The sequence below is a fragment of the Pleuronectes platessa genome, chromosome 2 (genome assembly GCF_947347685.1).
Source record: "Pleuronectes platessa chromosome 2, fPlePla1.1, whole genome shotgun sequence".
Lineage (NCBI taxonomy): Eukaryota > Metazoa > Chordata > Actinopteri > Pleuronectiformes > Pleuronectidae > Pleuronectes > Pleuronectes platessa.
The window spans coordinates 2,449,908-2,469,651 of NC_070627.1; the positions used below are offsets into that span (position 1 = coordinate 2,449,908).

The 19,744-nt window shown below is 43.8% G+C and overlaps 2 protein-coding genes and 3 non-coding genes across 5 annotated transcripts; 2 read left to right on the forward strand and 3 right to left on the reverse strand.

The window, feature by feature from the left end:
* Positions 1 to 1,650: 1,650 nt before the first annotated feature.
* LOC128461294 (gamma-glutamyl hydrolase-like) lies at positions 1,651 to 6,297 on the reverse strand. Its single transcript, XM_053446145.1, has 8 exons — positions 6,146 to 6,297; positions 5,871 to 5,921; positions 5,619 to 5,703; positions 5,068 to 5,206; positions 3,763 to 3,869; positions 2,652 to 2,742; positions 2,270 to 2,407; positions 1,651 to 2,038 (listed from the first exon to the last, which is right to left on the reverse strand). Exons 1-8 carry the CDS (start codon positions 6,289 to 6,291, stop codon positions 1,917 to 1,919), a joined length of 879 nt encoding a protein of 292 aa, XP_053302120.1. The 5' UTR covers positions 6,292 to 6,297; the 3' UTR covers positions 1,651 to 1,916.
* On the forward strand, positions 3,329 to 3,400 carry trnat-cgu (transfer RNA threonine (anticodon CGU)). Its single transcript has one exon. It is a non-coding gene; the product is annotated as a tRNA-Thr (tRNA).
* Positions 6,298 to 9,410: 3,113 nt separating the features above from the next.
* trnat-cgu (transfer RNA threonine (anticodon CGU)) lies at positions 9,411 to 9,482 on the reverse strand. The gene has a single exon. It is a non-coding gene; the product is annotated as a tRNA-Thr (tRNA).
* Positions 9,483 to 10,656: 1,174 nt separating this feature from the next.
* Positions 10,657 to 16,155, reverse strand: LOC128458238 (gamma-glutamyl hydrolase-like). Its single transcript, XM_053443009.1, has 6 exons — positions 16,102 to 16,155; positions 15,622 to 15,760; positions 12,828 to 12,934; positions 12,211 to 12,301; positions 11,851 to 11,988; positions 10,657 to 11,269 (listed from the first exon to the last, which is right to left on the reverse strand). The coding sequence occupies exons 1-6, from the start codon at positions 16,153 to 16,155 to the stop codon at positions 11,148 to 11,150; spliced, it is 651 nt and encodes a 216-aa protein (XP_053298984.1). The 3' UTR covers positions 10,657 to 11,147.
* On the forward strand, positions 12,572 to 12,643 carry trnat-cgu (transfer RNA threonine (anticodon CGU)). Its single transcript has one exon. It is a non-coding gene; the product is annotated as a tRNA-Thr (tRNA).
* Positions 16,156 to 19,744: the final 3,589 nt, after the last annotated feature.

Consider the following 19,744-nt stretch of genomic DNA (forward strand, 5'->3'; position numbering starts at 1 on the left):
TGTTTCCAGAGGACAGCTAAAAGTGATGGACACTGCTGCCACAGCAGACACAAAAACGTCCAATACACCATACAAATTCGGTTCCACACAGGGGTCGGCCACCCGCAGCTCTGGAGCCGAATGCGGCTCTCAGCCCTTCTGCAGTGTGTGTGTGTGTGTCTCAGTGTCTGTGTGTGTGTAGCGGGCGGACCGGACCCCGCCCACTCGCTCAGAAGAGGGGGCAAAATTTCTCTTCTGATAGTAAAGGTTTCAAACCCCTGCACACTAGTGACAATGCATTGCCTGACAAACAGGGGCTTGCTTGTTAGCGTTGTTTATTCAGTTTAATAGGAGAAGACGGCATGTCTCTAGATCGGACCATCTTCCGTGATCAGACCTCAAGGCCAATGTATGCTTCTCCGTTTTGACGGACACGGACAGATAGGACCGCCTTCTTTGCCGTGGAACGCCCTCTCCGGGGCTCCTCGGAGAGCTTTTCGTGCAGCTCGGATTTTTACACGTCGGCATGGAGGAGAACCCATGGATAGCTCTTGGCTGTGATTGGTCCGCTAACGACATCATTTTCGGACCTCAAACTTCCTGTTTCATTCCCTAAATCACAATAAACCTAAATCACAACTACAACTCTATGATTTATGTGACAAGTGTGTTAAACCAGCGGCGTTGTCCGGCTGACGGTGGCTGGTTAGAGCACTTACGGCATGTGTGTACGGTCACATACGGATATAACAAACTTTGATAACGGGGCTAGCGGGCTAGCCACCATGCTAACTGCGGTGGGAACAGCGCAAAAACCCGCTGACTTTAATCCCACGGCTGTCATGACACTGTTTCTCAAACACCGTCAGGTTAGAAGCTAGTATCGGGTGTCCCTGCTGACTGTGTGTGGAAGCTGGGGGAAGCTAGCTGCCTCCGTGTAGCTTCAAGCTGTTGCAGCTGTTGAATTAGCAACGCAGTTTGGAAACAAGACCGAGGTACTGCTGCGCTAAGACACGATAACATAAGCATTATGACTCGCTGGGTGTCACTTTATTTCAGCAAAAACTGTCGCGTCATCAACATCCCTTTTCTGTTGTCATCGTTCACTGTGTGTGAGGAGCCGGGAGGACGTTAATAAACCAGCGTGGACTTCTTTTCTTACTTTGCTTGTGTTTTCTTAAGTTGCTGTTCGTTGAGCTCTCAGGGCCACCGTACCATTCTCTTGGCATTGGAAAAAATAATATTGTGTTCCTGCTTTATCAAAACATTGTCAACAATGTCACTCTGTCCATAACAAGACAGGTGTGAGACCAACAATGTGATGCACACACATTTCTAGGTAATTTCAAGATTAAACACTAGGAAGGAAAAGGTTATTTCTAAATCATTTGTGTGAAGGCCATTTATCTGGCCCAAACTGTTCATGCCCCCACCTCCGAACTTTATTGCATAGAGTTCAATCAGACACAGACTAGATAACATTTTAATTCCTAACAGTATTTGATGAATGTGTTTGTGTATGTGAAACAATATTATTGACCTCATGGGCAATACGGTTTGACTTTTTATTGATGATGTCGTCAAAATAATTCATAAAAGGACAAGTTTAGGATTTGTAATTTTAGATTGTTGTTTTTTGTGTCAGTAACTTGTTTGTTGTGGACTTGCAGTTTCCTTTTTGTTTGAGTTTTGTGTATTTGGGTTTTTGGGGTTTGTCTTCGTCTGCTCTTTGAGTTTTTCATTACCTGATTTTCAAACTTCTTTCCTTCTTTGTCTCAGAATCCTTTTATTTCACTTTCTTCTTCTTTTATTTTTCACAGCATTCACATAATACTGAGCAAATCAGCTAAAGTTGCTAATTGTTGCTGTTACATTGGAGGTTTCAATGTCACTGACTCCATCAGGTTTGAGATTTCCCTCCAGTGACGGGTTCAGCATCAATCAAAGTAATAGATCTGCATGAAGATGGACCCATTGCCAGTGAAGATGGGAGAGTAGTTGTAGATGAGCGCTCTCTCTTCCTCCTCCTGACTCGGGAAACGATGGGTGCTCTTCCTGGCTGGAATGGAAGTGAGAGAGGAAGTGAACAAAAGAAAGAAAAGGACTTCAGCAGCTGCTGGTTTTTCCTTAATGTTCTGGAAAAGTTTGGAGCTTTTCTGCAACGATTACTTAAACAAAACGAAATTCAAATGAAGGAGTTACATGACAACTGTGTTACAGCCGAATACATGTAGAGAGTGAATCTCTCTGAACAATTTGGTGTGGATCTAAATGAGATCCCTGGTGTTACCTTCAGAGACGAAGAAGCTGCCAGAGTAGAAGGAGACTCTTATTGCAGCGGTGGAGTGAATCATCCCCGGTTTGTCGATCCACTCGAAGGGGGTTTTCTCCGGATGCCACTGTAATCCATAAATTGGATACTGGTAGGCTGGAAACCACCAGAGACAATGTCAGCACACCTCACTCATGCACGGAGGAATTACAGTCAGTATTAAACAAAGAGTTATTTCTTATCAGATGATCGTCTCTCGAGCTTCTAGGACTCGTTGTGGAGTTGGTTTCATTAAAGCTGTTTTCCAACATGAAACTGATTCATCTGCTCTGACCTTCGTGCTCACGGTCACTTTACATCAAACTACACTCAGATTACCGTGTCTAGGAAAGAAAGGTACCTTCGATAGTGGAGATGAATTCTAGCTTCCCATCGTGGTTCGTCGACAGGACCTTGTAAAACTCCTGTAGCCTGGAATTCCCGTTGAAGCTCTGAAATCCAAAGAGTTAACATCAAAAATCAATCAAATACCTTGGACGTCAGAACTACTACATTATCTTAGGAGGATGATGGCTGATCAATATCTCGAATATCTCAACCCAGTTCTGAAAACACCATCATTAATCAATGTCTGGATTAAAATGCTCTGGTCTCATAGATGAAAGAATCCAAGGGGATTTTGTAAATCTAATGTGTTTAACTCACAAGGTCAGATACGGGGTGGTGACCAAGTGGTAAGGCATTGATCTGGTAAACCAAAGATCATGGGTTTGATTCCCATTCATGCCTTTAAATTAGTGTTCACAGGTTTGTCCTTCACCTAATACACATTGCATATGAAGCAACGTCATCTGCGCCGCGGCAGATTTACTATGAAGTCAAAGTATTTATTTTCTTCATGTTGATTTGTTTGTGTTCACGATATTACACAATAACAAATCTTTCTTCTGCACAGGAAACATCTGTACCTCTCCTTTGCTCACTCGTGCCGACACATACAAACACACTTCTGAACTCAGACTGTGTTTGATTCACTGAATAAAATAATTGATTTGCTGCTGAATTTAGCACAACAGAGGCGTGGTGGCCAAGTGGTAAGGCGTTGGTCTCGTAAACCAAAGATCATGGGTTCAATCCCCATCCACGCCTTTGAACGGTGCTTCTATAAGCTGTATATCTTCTATGGAGGACCATACATGACTTAAGTAGAAATAAATAAAAGAGGAAATAAATAAATATGTTAATAACAATAGAAATGTCTAAATAAATGTCTTAAATATATTTGCAGATATATTTATTTATACTTAAGTCATGTATGGTCCTCCATAGTCTTCTACACTACTTTCAAGATAAAGAAAAAATGTGTTGTATACAGTCTTTTTTTGTTTACAGGAAATGATACCACAACTTAATGAATAATGAATAAGGTGAGATTTACACTGTCAGGTTGTTCTAAGTAGAAGGATGAAGAGACAAACGTGGAAAACCAGTAAATGACCAGTAGGAAATACCTCGGCGGACAGACTCCACTTGTGGAAGTGGGGGCAGATGTTTTCCTCGGTCAGAGACCTCAGCACATCTTTGGGGAAACTCTGAAACAGACGGCTGGAACGGGCCACTGTAGGACGGACACAGATTTGTGGTGAGGCAGGAGGATCTGTTAAATCCTGGACTCTAACATCATTGGACATTTTGACTGGAGTCAGTGAGGGACAGCCAAGGTTCCTTCAACTCAATGAGATCACATGTGGAGTTCAATGTCACAGCTGTTGCTGCGGAAAACTTAGTAGAACTGAAAATGTAACTTTACATTGATTATAGCTGTAAGAGTGAAGGTGTGTCTCATTTGCATTGGCTCCGCCCACATCATACAACACCAAACTTCATGAATGAGGAGGCTGGGGATAGAACACAATAACATTTTGAATCCAGAATTTTATCAGGATAAATTGCTCTTACAGATAATTTTCCAGCAGGATTCCTATAAAAGGAATCCCTCACTAACTGTCTCAAGTAAAACCTCAAGATCTCCAAGGAAACTAAGTGATGGAAAGTCTTGTAGTAGAAGAACCTTAAACTCTATCAATAGAAAGTATATGACTGAACAATATTTAAAGTATATGTTGTGTGAGAAGTTGAGACTTATAAGTATGTTTTAACTACTATTGAGCTTCTCCTGGGTTCAGTCTTTCAAACCCGTTTCTTGCTGGACCTGAGTATCAATATAGATTTGTACACACTGTATGTAAATGTACTCAGAAATTCAAAACCCATGGGTATAGTGTCCAGGTGGAAAGTGTTTGCTCCTGTGAACCAAACATTATGTGTTCAATCCCCATCATCCCTTTAAATTAGATCACTTTACAGAACTGTTCATATCATTCAACATTTTAGACGTATGTCGTCCCAGAGGACGTGTGAAGTAGTTTTTCTAAGAGAAGTGAAGAAAAGAAGAACCATGAAAAGAATTCCGCATCTTCCCACAGACTTCAAAACATGTTTCCATCATATAATCAGAAAGGGAAAAGATTAGGTCATTTTAAAACATGTTTAACCAACAGGGGAACTGTCCAAGGTGTTGGTGTTCTATTCTAAAGGTCATGGGTTCAATTCTCATCCATGGCTTTAACTTGTGTTCAGCTCAAATTAGAACTGTTGATATCATCCCTCATGATATAACTTACAAGTGAAAAGTCTTATAAATCAAGGCATTGACTTCACGAAGGACGTGAGACGTCCCTCGTGTAGGAAAACAGAAGAACCCTTCATGATGTGAGGTCGCTCAAAGAGAGAGAGCAGAGGACAGGGAACATTACTTGGTGTGAGGTCGAGCGGCAGAGCCACAGCCCTGGTGTCAGTGAGCGAGAGCAGTTGTTCCTTCGCTGTTAAGACAGTCAGCATCTCGAAGCCAAGACAAGATCCCAAGATGGGGAAGTAGTCTGAGGCATCGTTGGCCTGCAGGAGGAGAGCGGGAGGTGAAGATGAGGGAGGTGGTGCGACATTTAAAAACTTTCATGATGATTTGATGCTTGCAGTTTTATCCATTATTTATAAAGTTCTTTTTAACTTTAATCTCAAACTGTTCAACATATTCACCAAGGGATCTTCCCACTGCAGCAACATTCTTACAATGTTCTTAAGACCAGAGTCATTAGTCAAACAAATGTGACAGAATACATAGGAAAAGAATGAGAGCTCTAAGTTTGCAATGCAAGAAATATAGGAAAAGCTCAATGCAGATTTGCATTGCAATAGCAAGGATTGACTGATGACAACTGGGTTGAGGCTCTGATTGGAATCTTCACCGCAAAGGAAGGAAGTCACTTCACCTGGACTCAAATCAGTTAAACAGGTTTGATTGGTTTACCCTCAGAGCCAAGTTGAACATTATACCGGCGGCTCGACTGTAGGGCGACTCCAGCAGATTGGAATTTCCTCCCGGCAGCACAAACCTGCAGGGAGACCGGGTTCCACATTTATCCTGAACAGATCCTTAGCAGATGATGTCACTCAGAGACACTTCACATTTGTCTAAACACAATTCATGTAGATTTCACATGAGTAATAACAATGAGGAGCATCTACAAACATACAGAGAGCAGAGCAGTTGTTAACTCACCCGTTTATTGAGTTGAATATCTTGGTATATTCTTCTTCTGAGAGATTTAATCTGATGAAGAAAAAATATGTTTAAACATTTAAACTGGTCGTCCACATCACAACAATTTGTTTTTGTTGTAATTCACATGTTGTGTTAAAGCAAATGATTTGTTTAAAAGAGGAGGAAACAGAAAAAGAATGCACTTGAAATCTGAATCTCTGGAACAAGCCATAAAACTGAACTCTCCGGCAAAGAGTGAAGTCATGAGTCTGATTCTTCTTGAGTTGTCCTACCTGACAGGTACGACTCTGGCCCCGGCTGCCTCCAGGTATTTCACATAGCAAGCAGGGATGTAGGAATACCCCCTTGTAGCCTGACTGTCTTTACTGGCTTCATCTGCCAACACCCCTACAGAGAACAGGAGACAGTTAACGCACATACACAACTATCAGAGAGAGAGAGAGAGAGAGAGAGAGAGAGAGAGAGAGAGAGAGAGAGAGAGAGAGAGAGAGAGAGAGAGAGAGAGAGAGAGAGAGAGAGAGAGAGAGAGAGAGAGAGAGAGAGAGAGAGAGAGAGAGAGAGAGAGAGAGAGGTTTAATTACAGCTGTTCCAGCTGGAGTCATCTGCAGGCATCTGTTTACCAACAAATATTTAGCTGGAAATAAAAACCTTCTACTTCCTACTTCTATTACTCTATGCCAATAGCACCTACTGTGATTCTGACTGTTGGGGTCAAAAACTCAGAGTGTTACCTTTTTCAAAAGAGACCAAAAACCATGCATATTCTCCAAAAGGTTCAATAACTGCTTTCAATTTACTTTGGGTATGCCTTACATGCGTGTTTTTAGAGGGATTTCACCAGAATTTAAACAGGTTAACAGCTTGTGGTATGTGGCCAAGTGGTGGCCAAGCGGTAAGGTGTTGGTCTCGTAAACCATGGGTTCAATTCCCATTCATGCCTCTAAATTAGTGTTCATGTGGTTTCCTCTCACCCAATACACACCTGGTAGTATCATGGGGGTTTTATGGTGTTATCTCAAGTGAACAATTTAGGAACCAGTATGATCGCAAACAACACCTTCAAACAAAGAACACCTTCAGGGTGAATAAATATCCTTCCAGGGCTCATATGAAGGAACTTCAGCTGACGACATCTGAGCCACTTCAGAATTACTATCAAGTCCAAGTATTTCTTTTCTTTGTTTGTGTTCACAATAACAAATCTTTCTTCTGCACAGGAAACATCTGTACCTCTCCTTTGCCTTTTTCAGAAGAGACCAAAACCATGCATGTACTCCAAATGGTTCAAGAACAGCTTTCAATTTACTTTGGGTATGCCTTACATACGTTTTTTTAGGGGAATGGTAAGGCGTTGGTCTTGTAAACCAAAGATCATGGGTTTGATTCCCATTCATGCCTTTAAATTAGTGTTCATGTGGTTTCCCTTCACCCAATACACACCTGGTAATAACATGGGGGTTTTATGGTGTTATCTCAAGTGAACAATTTAGGAACCAGTATGATCGCAAACAACACCTTCAAACAAAGAACACCTTCAGGGTGAACAAATATCCTTCCAGGGCTCATATGAAGGAACTTCAGCTGACGACATCTGAGCCACTTCAGAATTACTATCAAGTCCAAGTATTTCTTTTCTTTGTTTGTGTTCACAATAACAAATCTTTCTTCTGCACAGGAAACATCTGTACCTCTCCTTTGCCTTTTTCAGAAGAGACCAAAACCATGCATGTACTCCAAATGGTTCAAGAACAGCTTTCAATTTACTTTGGGTATGCCTTACATACGTGTTTTTAGGGGAATGGTAAGGCGTTGGTCTCGTAAACCAAAGATCATGGGTTTGATTCCCATTCATGCCTTTAAATAAGTGTTCACGTGGTTTCCCTTCACCCAATACACACCTGGTAATAACATGGGGGTTTTATGGTGTTATCTCAAGTGAACAATTTAGGAACCAGTATGATCACAAACAACACCTTCAAACAAAGAACACCTTCAGGGTGAACAAATATCCTTCCAGGGCTCATATGAAGGAACTTCAGCTGACGACATCTGAGCCACTTCAGAATTACTATCAAGTCAAAGTATTTCTTTTCTTTGTTTGTGTTCACAATAACAAATCTTTCTTCTGCACAGGAAACATCTGTACCTCTCCTTTGCCTTTTTCAGAAGAGACCAAAACCATGCATGTACTCCAAATGGTTCAAGAACAGCTTTCCATTTACTTTGGGTATGCCTTACATACGTGTTTTTAGGGGAATGGTAAGGCGTTGGTCTCGTAAACCAAAGATCATGGGTTTGATTCCCATTCATGCCTTTAAATTAGTGTTCACGTGGTTTCCCTTCACCCAATACACACCTGGTAATAACATGGGGGTTTTGTGGTGTTATCTCAAGTGAACGATTTTGGAACCAGTATGATTGCAAGCAATACCTTCAGTGTGAGCAAATATCCTTCCAGGGCAGGTTAACAGCTTATGGTATGTGGCCGGTTGACAAAGACTTACCTATTATATATATATTTTTTTCACATTATGTTGTGTTTACTGTGTTGTTTATTGTTGTGACTGAAATTTTCACGGAAACTGGCACTAGAATTTCCTATGGGATGAATTTATTTATATACAGATTCCTTTCATGTGTGTGTGTGTTAGTGTGTGTGTGTGTGTTTGTGTGTGGATAAAAATAAGAGAAATCCCATCACCCAAAATGATACAATCTGCATTGAGTATAGTGGTAAATTAAATTAGGACATACTAGTAAGATAGTAAGATAATAACTCAAACACTCACCTTCTCTCGAACCTTCTCCATGATAAATGACATAAGAACCACCACCGCTCCCTGCCCGGACACCGACACACAGACGCACATGAAGCCGAGTCTTACCGATGATGGGTCGGCTGTTGAGCGGCTGGTCCATCGCCATCACCAGAGAGAACTGCTGCAGCACAAGCAAGAAGAGCCACCACAGCTGGAACAGGATCTGGGAGGTGGGAGGTGCTGCCTGTCTGACATGACTCTGGTGACTGGGTGCTCACGAGAGGCGTGACCTTCCACGCTGGACCTTCACTCACCTTATGAGTCCATGATGATTCAGATTTGAAAGCACAACGATGCGTCTTGATGCATTTCAGAATCATTATTATTGTAATTAGTATTACAAGTATACTGTAATTTATCAAGGTTTTCAATTCAATAATCAGACTACATCCGTAAGTCTCTGACAGTGGTCACTGCTTTCACATTTATTCACTTTAGACTCCGGTTACAGCCTTTTCTGTATCAAGGTGGCTTCCCTGCCCCCTCGGGCCCCATGAGTAGCACCACTGCCCTGAGGCAGACTTAGTGCCGGACAGTCTAGTTAAGCCAACAAGCTTTTCTTCCGTTCTTTAGACTGTCAGTTAGGGGAGGAGGGACTGAGTAGGAACAGGTTTTACTATTTAAGTAGCTTATGGTTTTGAACCACCTGCTGCACCAACTCATTGGTCATCACAATACAATTTTATTTCACCAGTTAATGTCATTGACAGTTATTCAAAGGCATGGATGGGAATCGAACCCATGATCTTTGGTTTACGAGACCAACGCCTTACCACTTGGCCACCACGCCTGTATCTGTGGAAGTCTCTAATCATGTTTAGGTAATATTTACAGTTATCCTGTGTGTTGAACACATTTTGTAAAGTTATTGAAGGGAATTAATTGTCACCACAATATCCCCATATATGATTTTGTAAAATAATATCTGATCAGAAGTAACACATCCACCAGTCTCTAAAACAGAATATTATTTGTGATTGTTTTCTTGAGCATCAGACTGTAAGCAACGTCTCATTGTTAATTTGAGTCACATTAAGTCAACCAAAATCATTATATTTAGTAATTTGAGAAAGTCTTCTGTAGTTAAGGAGGTCCTGACATCAGCGGTTTTATCTGCAGCCAATCAAATTAAAACTGGCGAGAGAAGCAATGTCTCTTTAACAACGATGAGGACACAACAAGCAAGGACTGAAGGTGGCTGCAGGGAAACCACTGATGTCAGGGGTCTAAATACAAAAGACTTTCCTCAAATGATTAAATATGATGATTTTCGGCTGACTTACTCTGACTCAAATTAACAATGAGACGGTCAGATTGTTTAACGGCTCATCTATGTAATTATTGATTTCTCCTTTTGGTTGAAGGACATCGTTACAAAATGAAACTTCAAAAACCATATCCCATGTTCTCTGCGCTGTCAGGAATAAAATGCTGCATGTTTCATTAATACTGGTGATCAGATTATTTTACACTTTTAAACGGATAGGGGATATTGTGGTGAGAATGAATTTCCTTCCATACCTTAACAAAATGTATTTAACACACATAACTGTAAATACGCTTTAATGATAATTAGAGGTTTTATGGTGACACTTAAGTAAGTGTCAATGTGGGTTCCTGGAAAGCACTCAGATCTGTACACCACATTCCAAACTTGTCTGGGTTATTATCTGTAAAGGCTGAATTATACAAACACACAAAGAAGAGACGTCTTCTCCTTCGTCGACTGTTTATTTAGATCGCCACTCCGGCTCCTCATAGCCTATTTCTGGCGGACAAATCAGTCAGTGACAGGTTATACAAGTGGTCATACTTTCGGATCTCTTCTGCCAAGTGCTCATCTATTTGGTCCATATTCGTTCTTCTAGATTTCCGCGTATTGTGGGGAATGAAACCGGAAACTAGACTCCAGACGGGATGTAGTAAGCAGACCAATCACAAGCCTGTGATTGGTCTACAAGACTTTGTCGTGTAGTTAGAAAAATTGCCGGACGCATGCAAGCCGCCAGAGGGCACGAGAGGGGCGTGTTGCGTGTCTTGCGTGGATGCGTGCAACCCGACTATAATTCGGCCTTAACACTGTGAACCCTGGACGACCTCAAGTTTCTTGGTGATTGGTATGTGATCACGATATCATCACCGATCACCACATAACGATTTATACTTTAATTAAATTGCTCAAATCTTTCTTTTGCACAAGACTCATTCAGTCTCTCCTGACTCCCTCTCATGAATAGTTTTACTTTTTTAATCACAGTATCCGGAGTCTTATGGATGTATGTTATGTTAATAATGTTATTTTTCGAACATTACACTTTTATTTCACTTTTCTGCTACTATTATTTACCACTGCATTCACATATTACAGAACTGTCGCTGTTCCATTGGAGGTCTTTACGGTCGGTGACTCCATCAGGTTGAAGATGTTCCCCCAGTGACGGGCTCCTCACCTCCATCAATCAAAGTAGTAGCTCTGAACAAAGACGGAGTCCATGCCTTTGAAGACAGGACAGAAGTTGTAGATGAGCGCTCTCTCCTCCTCCTCCCGACTCGGGAAACTGTGGTTGTTCTTCATGGCTGGAAGGGAAGTGAGAGAGGAGGTGAACAAAAGACAGAAAAGGCAGAACGTAGTCAGGAGTATGTGTTTGTGTTTTCTTTCATGTCTTTTTACAAAGACTACTTGAACAAAACCTCAAATGAGGGAGACACACGACCCTTAGAGTTGCTCAGTCTATTCTATTGGTCAAACTCAACGAACATCTGCAGGGTTGTTTGGATTCAGTCTTAATTTAACTTCACAAGAAAATGGTTCTGGGAATTATTATCAGTTTCACATGGGCGGAGCTATATTCTTATCAGATGAGTTAAAGAAGAAATTATTGGAGTGATACTGGTTTGCAAACCAGTCCTAATAAATAATACCACAACGCCATACAAAGCAGACGTCAAGGTGGAATCACCCTCAGTTATGATATGGTGGCATGGTGGGAAAACGGTTAGGTCGCAGGTGAAATCAAATCATCTGTTGTCTAGGTTTGTGTACGTTTACGTGGTGTTATTAAAATGTTAAAAACAATGGATTATATAACAGTTTTCAACCAATGCCATAGAAATATGGATATGTTGTGAAAAAAGCTGACAGAGATCCCTGGTGTTACCTTCAGAGACGAAGAAGCTGGCAGAGTAGAAGGCGACTCTTGTTGCAGCGGTGGAGTGAATCATCCCCGGTTTGTCCACCCACTCAAAGGGGTTTTTCTCCGGATGCCACAGAACTCCATAAATTGGATACCGGTAGGCTGGAAACCACCAGAGACAATGTCAGCTGACCTCACTCATGCACGGAGACATTACAGTCAGTATTCAACCAAGAGTTATTTTCTATCAGATGATCGTCTCTCGATCTTCTAGGACTCGTTGTGGAGTTTGTGTCATTCAAGCGGTTTTCCAACATGAAACTGATTTATCTGCTCGGACCTTCGTGCTCACGGTCATTTTACATCAAACTACACTCAAGGTACCTTCCATGGTTGAGATGAATTCTTGTTTCCCATCGTGGTTCGTCGACAGGACCTTGTAAAACTTCTTCAGCGTGGGATTCGCGCTGAAGTTCTGAAATCCACACATTTAACATCAATAGAGTTTTAGTCGCGCTTTGCTCCTTTTGTGTGAATGAATACATGCACTTTAAACATATTGAATCCCTTTTGTTTTAAGCAGGAACATACAATCACGTGAGGCTGGTAGTGTGGTGCAATGATTAGAGCTCACAGGTCATAGACGATGTGTTTGAGCCTGATAACTGTGGTAAAAGTGGTAACCAAAATACTGACGATTCATCATCGAGAGACTAATTTGATTCCATAACAAGTCACAATCAGTGGTGTGGTGGCCAAGTGGAAAGGCGTTGGTCTCGTAAACCAAAGATCATGGGTTCAATCCCCATCCATGCCATTGAAAAGTGTTGGGTGTGTAATCTGCCTTGGGGAAGAACATCCACACAAATTCAATGTTCTCATCTTGTGAAAAGCTTTGGTTACATTTACCTTCATTTAGGTTACAAGAGAAATACTTTGCCTCGATACCACAACTACAGGAGCTAGAAAAGGAAAACCAGTAAATGACCAGTAGGAAATACCTTGGTGGACAGACTCCACTTGTGGAAGTTGGCCGTGATGTTTTCCTCGGTCATAGACCTCAGCACATCTTTGGGGAAACTCCGAAAGAGACGGCTGGAACGGGCTCCTGTGGAACGGACACAGATTTGTGGTGAGGCAGGATCTGTTAAATCCTGGACTCTAACATCATTGGACATTTTGACTGGAGTCAGTGAGGGACAGCCAAGGTTCCTTCAACTCAATGAGATCACATGTAGAGTTCAATGTCACAACTGTAGCTGCGGAAAACTTAATAGAACTGAAAATTTAACTTTTATATTGATTATAGCTGTAAGAGTGAAGGTGTGTCTCATTTGCATTGGCCCCGCCCACATCATACAACTCCAAACACCATGAATGAGGGGGCTGGGAATAGAACACAATAACATTTTGAATCTAGGAATCCGAATAACACACCCTCTATGTTGGAGGCAGAGCTCGAGGTTGATGGTGTTTCGTCGTCAATTTCCCTGGTGGAGGTCACTGAGGTAGTCAAACATCTCCGCAGTGACAAAGCCCCAGGGATTGATGAGATCCAGCCAGAAATGCTAAAGGCTCTGGGTGTTCCCCTGTTCAAAAAGGGGGACCAGAGAGTGTGTGCCAATTACCGGGGTATCACACTTCTCAGCCTCCCTGGTAAAGTCTACTCCAAGGTGCTGGAAAGGAGGGTTCGGCCGATCGTCGAACCTCAGATTGAAGAGGAACAATGCGGTTTTCGCCCCGGACGTGGAACTACGGACCAGCTCTTCACTCTCGCAAGGATCCTGGAGGGGGCCTGGGAGTATGCCCATCCGGTCTACATGTGTTTTGTGGATCTGGAGAAGGCGTATGACCGGGTCCCCCGGGAGAAACTGTGGGAGGTGCTGCGGGAGTATGGGGTAAGGGGGTCTATCCTCAGGGCCATCCAATCCCTGTACTCCCAAAGCGAGAGCTGTGTTCGCGTCCTCGGCAGCCAGTCAGTTTCGTTCTCAGTGGGAGCTGGTCTCCGCCAGGGCTGCGCCTTGTCACCAATCCTGTTTGTGATATACATGGACAGGATATCGAGGCGTAGTCGTGGTGGGGAGGGGTTGCAGTTCGGTAGTCTGAGGATCTCGTCACTGCTTTTTGCGGATGATGTGGTCCTCATTGGATCATCGGCCTGTGACCTTCAGCACTCACTGGATCGGCTGGCGGCCGAGTGTGAAGCGGCTGGGATAAGGATCAGCACCGCTAAATCTGAGGCCATGACTCTTAGCAGGAAACCGATGGATTGCTTACTCCGGGTAGGAAATGAGTCCTTAGCCCAAGTGAAGGAGTTCAAGTACCTCGGGGTCTTGTTCGCGAGTGAGGGTACTATGGAGCGTGAGATTGGCCGGAGAATCGGAGCAGCGGGGGCGGTATTGCGTTCGCTTTACCGCACCGTTGTAACGAAAAGAGAGCTGAGCCGCAAGGCAAAGATCTCGATCTACCGGTCGATCTTCGTTCCTATCCTCACCTATGGTCATGAGGGCTGGGTGATGACCGAAAGGACGAGATCGCGGGTACAAGCGGCCGAGATGAGTTTTCTCAGAAGGGTGGCTGGCATCTCCCTTAGGGATAGGGTGAGAAGCTCAGCCATCCGTGAGGGACTCGGATTAGAGCCGCTGCTCCTTTACTTAGAAAGGAGTCAGCTGAGGTGGTTCGGGCATCTGGTAAGGATGCCCACTGGGCGCCTTCCTTGGGAGGTGTTTCAGGCACGTCCAGTGGGGAGGAGACCTCGGGGAAGACCCAGGACTAGGTGGAGAGATTATATCTCAACACTTGCCTGGGAACGCCTCAGGATCCCCCCGTCAGAGTTGGTCAATGTGGCCCGGGAAAGGGAAGTCTGGGGCCCCCTGCTTGAGCTGCTCCCCCCGCGACCCGACCCCGGATAAGCGGACGAAAATGAGAGATGATGATGAATGATGAGATCCAGGACTTCATCAGGATAATTTGCTCTTACAGATAATTTTCCAGCAGGATTCCTATAAAAGGAATCCCTCACTAACTGTGTCAAGTAAAACCTTCAAGATCTCCTCCAAGGACACTAAGTGGTGGAAAGTCTTTAAAAAGAATTCTTACTGAATCTGCGTATCAATGTAGATTAGTAGACACAGAGACTCGTCAACCAAACATCAGGGTTCAATCTCTATTCATGCCTTCATTGTGAATATGGTAATTATGCCTGATGGTTAATATAGATTTGTAACAGTATGACACTTATGGGTTCAATCCCCATTCATCCCTTTAAATTAGTGGAATTGACAGGATAACTGTTCACATGCCAGAGGACGTGTGAAGTCGTTTTTGTGAGAGAAGTGAAGAAAAGAAAAGCGTCCTGATGTGAGTAAGTTTAAAAAAGGAAGATTCAGATCAGTCTCATTCATTTTGGCTCCGCCCACATCATACATCACTAGACACCATGAGTGAAGAGGCTGTGGATTGAACACATATACTATTTGAGTCCTGCAGGTATGTAGGATAATTTTGCTCTTTATGATAATTTTCCAGCAGGATTCCTATAAAAGGAATCCCACATCAAATGTCCAAAACAAAAAACATCATTGTGCTACGGTTGTTTTGCAATAATATTCAAGATGCCATGAAAAAGACATCTTAACTGATTGAAATGGGTTCAAGTGTTAGTCTCACAAAACCAAGGATGTCTATAAAAACGTGTTTCCATCGAATAAGGACGTGTGAAGCTCCTCATGTGGGAACAGTAGAGATGTGATGATGTGAGGTCGCTCAAAGAGAGCAGAGGACAGTGAACTTTACTTCGTGTGAAGTTGAGCGGCAGAGCCACAGCGTGGGTGTCAGTGAGCGTGAGCAGGTGCTTCTTCGCTGTTAAGACAGTCAGCTGCTCGAAGCCCAGACAAGTTCCCCAGACGGGGAAGTAGTCCGAGGCATCGTTGGCCTGCAGGAGGAGAGAGGGAGGAGAGAGGGAGGGGAAAATTTGAAAACCTTTAAATTACCCAGGATATGTTTCCATTGTCTGGCTTCTTTGTCTTCAACTGTTCTCGTCATGTGACAGAGGCATTAATGAGGAGGATTATCAGATTACATGTCAGGTATAAACAAGCCAGATTGAACCCAAAGAAAGAAACTGACAATCTGCACAGTGCACGATATAAACACTTACAAACACCGATCAGAGACATGTCACGTACCAGCCTGCTTCAAGACCTCCACCATCATCCCTGTCCGCAAAAAAACCAAGATCGCTGGACTCAACGATTACAGACTAGTTGCCCTGACCTCTGTGGTGATGAAGGCATTTGAGCGCCTCTTGCTGTTCCACCTCAAAGCCATCACTGACCCTCTCCTGGACCCCCTGCAGTTTGCCTACAGAGCCAACAGGTCTGTAGACGATGCAGTCAACCTGGCCCTCCACTTCAACCTCCAGCACCTGGACTCCTCAGGAACCTACGCCAGGATCCTGTTTGTGGACTTCAGCTCTGCCTTCAACACAATCATCCCGAATCTGCTACAGGAGAAGCTCTCCCAGCTGAGTGTGCCTGACTCCACCTGCAGGTGGATCACAGACTTCCTGTCTGACAGGAGGCAACGCGTGAGGCTGGGTAAGTATGTCTCTGAATTCAGATCCATTAGCACCGGTTCCCCTCAAGGCTGTGTTCTTTCACCTCTTCTCTTCTCCCTGTATACCAACAGCTGCACCTCCAGTCACCAGTCCGTCAAACTCCTGAAGTTCGCGGATGACACCACCCTCATTGGGCTCATCTCTGGTGGGGATGAGTCTGCCTACAGGTGGGAGATTGACCGTCTGGTGACCTGGTGTGAGCAGAACAACCTGGAGCTCAACGCTCGGAAAACAGTGGGGATGATTGTGAACTTCAGAAGGAACCCAGCCCCACCCACCCCCATCACCCTGAGAGACGCCCTAGTCGTCACTGCGGAGTCCTTCCGCTTCCTGGGCACCATCATCTCCCAAGACCTCAAATGGGAGCTGAACATCAGCTCCATCACCAAAAGAGGACAACAGAGGATGTACTTCCTGCGGCAGCTGAAGAAATTCAACCTGCCAAAGACTATGATGGTGCACTTCTACACCTGCATCATCGAGTCCATCCTCACCACCTCCATCTCCATCTGGTTCGCTGCTGCCACCGCTAACGACAAAAGGAGGCTGCAGCGGATCATCCGTTCTGCTGAGAAGGTGATCGGCTGCAATCTGCCATCTCTACAGGACCTGTTTGCCTCTAGGTCCCTGAGGCGTGCAGGTAAGATTGTGGCTGATCCCTCCCACCCGGGTCACAAACTATTTGAGGTTCTTCCCTCAGGCAGGAGGCTGCGGTCCATCAGGACCAGAACCTCCCGCCACAAGAGCAGCTTTTTCCCGTCTGCAGTTGGCCTTATCAACAAGGCCCGGGCCCCCATCTGACTCGGTCTTCTATTCCGCCCCCTCACACCAAGGATGTGTTAAATTAACACATTATATCATATCATATTATATTATACTGCATTCATTGCATATTACAATCGGACACTGTTTACTGTTTTGCATTTTGCATTTCACTTTTTACTTCACTTTTTATATCTTTTATCTTCTACATATTTTTATCCAGAAATGTTTATGTAAAAATAAATGTTACTTTGTATAAATATCGGAAAAAAGTGAGTAAATAAGAAGCAAACAGTGAGTAAATATATACTGGTTTTCTATTTTTTATTGCCTTTCCTATGTATGTTGTATTTATTGCGTTTTTATGTTATTGTGTTTTTATGTCCTATGTTTATTGTATGCACCTATTACCAGAGCAAATACCTTGTAGGTGTAAACCTACTTGGCAATAAAATACTTCTGATTCTGATTCTGATTCTACTGCTGAAGGCACGAGACATCGCTTTCAGATCAGGTGATGATCAGGCCTACAGTTCATCCAGGGCTGACCTGAAGAGGGGCATCAAGAAGGCCCAGCCCTGCCACACGCTAAGGATTGAGGAGCACTTCAAAAACAACTCCGACCCCAGACGTATGTGGCAAGGCATCCAGGCTTTAACTGACTATAAACCCACCAACACCACCCCCCAAAACAGTGATGCCTCCTTCCCTGACGAGCTCAACAGCTTTTATGCTCGCTTTGACAGGGAAAACCAGGAGGCGGCTATCAAGGCTGTGCTCACTTCAGACCACCAGCCCCTCACACTCTCCTCCATCGATGTGTGCAAATAGACAAACGCGCTGCAAATAAAGGAGAAACGACAACGGAAGTGTTTCCAGAGGACAGCTAAAAGTGATGGACACTGCTGCCACAGCAGACACAAAAACGTCCAATACACCATACAAATTCGGTTCCACACAGGGGTCGGCCACCCGCAGCTCTGGAGCCGAATGCGGCTCTCAGCCCTTCTGCAGTGTGTGTGTGTGTGTCTCAGTGTCTGTGTGTGTGTAGCGGGTGGACCGGACCCCGCCCACTCGCTCAGAAGAGGGGGCAAAATTTCTCTTCTGATAGTAAAGGTTTCAAACCCCTGCACACTAGTGACAATGCATTGCCTGACAAACAGGGGCTTGCTTGTTAGCGCTGTTTATTCAGTTTAATAGGAGAAGACGGCATGTCTCTAGATCGGACCATCTTCCGTGATCAGAGCTCAAGGCCAATGTATGCTTCTCCGTTTTGACGGACACGGACAGATAGGACCGCCTTCTTTGCCGTGGAACGCCCTCTCCGGGGCTCCTCGGAGAGCTTTTCGTGCAGCTCGGATTTTTACACGTCGGCATGGAGGAGAACCCATGGATAGCTCTTGGCTGTGATTGGTCCGCTAACGACATCATTTTCGGACCTCAAACTTCCTGTTTCATTCCCTAAATCACAATAAACCTAAATCACAACTACAACTCTATGATTAATGTGACAAGTGTGTTAAACCAGCGGCGTTGTCCGGCTGACGGTGGCTGGTTAGAGCACTTACGGCATGTGTGTACGGTCACATACGGATATAACAAACTTTGATAACGGGGATAGCGGGCTAGCCACCATGCTAACTGCGGTGGGAACAGCGCAAAAACCCGCTGACTTTAATCCCACGGCTCTCATGACACTGTTTCTCAAACACCGTCAGGTTAGAAGCAAACACTTGGTAGTAGTTAGTATCGGGTGTCCCTGCTGACTGTGTGTGGAAGCTGGGGGGAAGCTAGCTGCCTCCGTGTAGCTTCAAGCTGTTGCAGCTGTTGAATTAGCAACGCAGTTTGGAAACAAGACCGAGGTACTGCTGCGCTAAGACACGATAACATAAGCATTATGACTCGCTGGGTGTCACTTTATTTCAGCAAAAACTGTCGCGTCATCAACATCCCTTTTCTGTTGTCATCGTTCACTGTGTGTGAGGAGCCGGGAGGACGTTAATAAACCAGCGTGGATTTCTTTTCTTACTTTGCTTGTGTTTTCTTAAGTTGCTGTTCGTTGAGCTCTCAGGGCCACCGTACCATTCTCTTGGCATTGGAAAAAATAATATTGTGTTCCTGCTTTATCAAAACATTGTCAACAATGTCACTCTGTCCATAACAAGACAGGTGTGAGACCAACAATGTGATGCACACACATTTCTAGGTAATTTCAAGATTAAACACTAGGAAGGAAAAGGTTATTTCTAAATCATTTGTGTGAAGGCCATTTATCTGGCCCAAACTGTTCATGCCCCCACCTCCGAACTTTATTGCATAGAGTTCAATCAGACACAGACTAGATAACATTTTAATTCCTAACAGTATTTGATGAATGTGTTTGTGTATGTGAAACAATATTATTGACCTCATGGGCAATACGGTTTGACTTTTTATTGATGATGTCGTCAAAATAATTCATAAAAGGACAAGTTTAGGATTTGTAATTTTAGATTGTTGTTTTTTGTGTCAGTAACTTGTTTGTTGTGGACTTGCAGT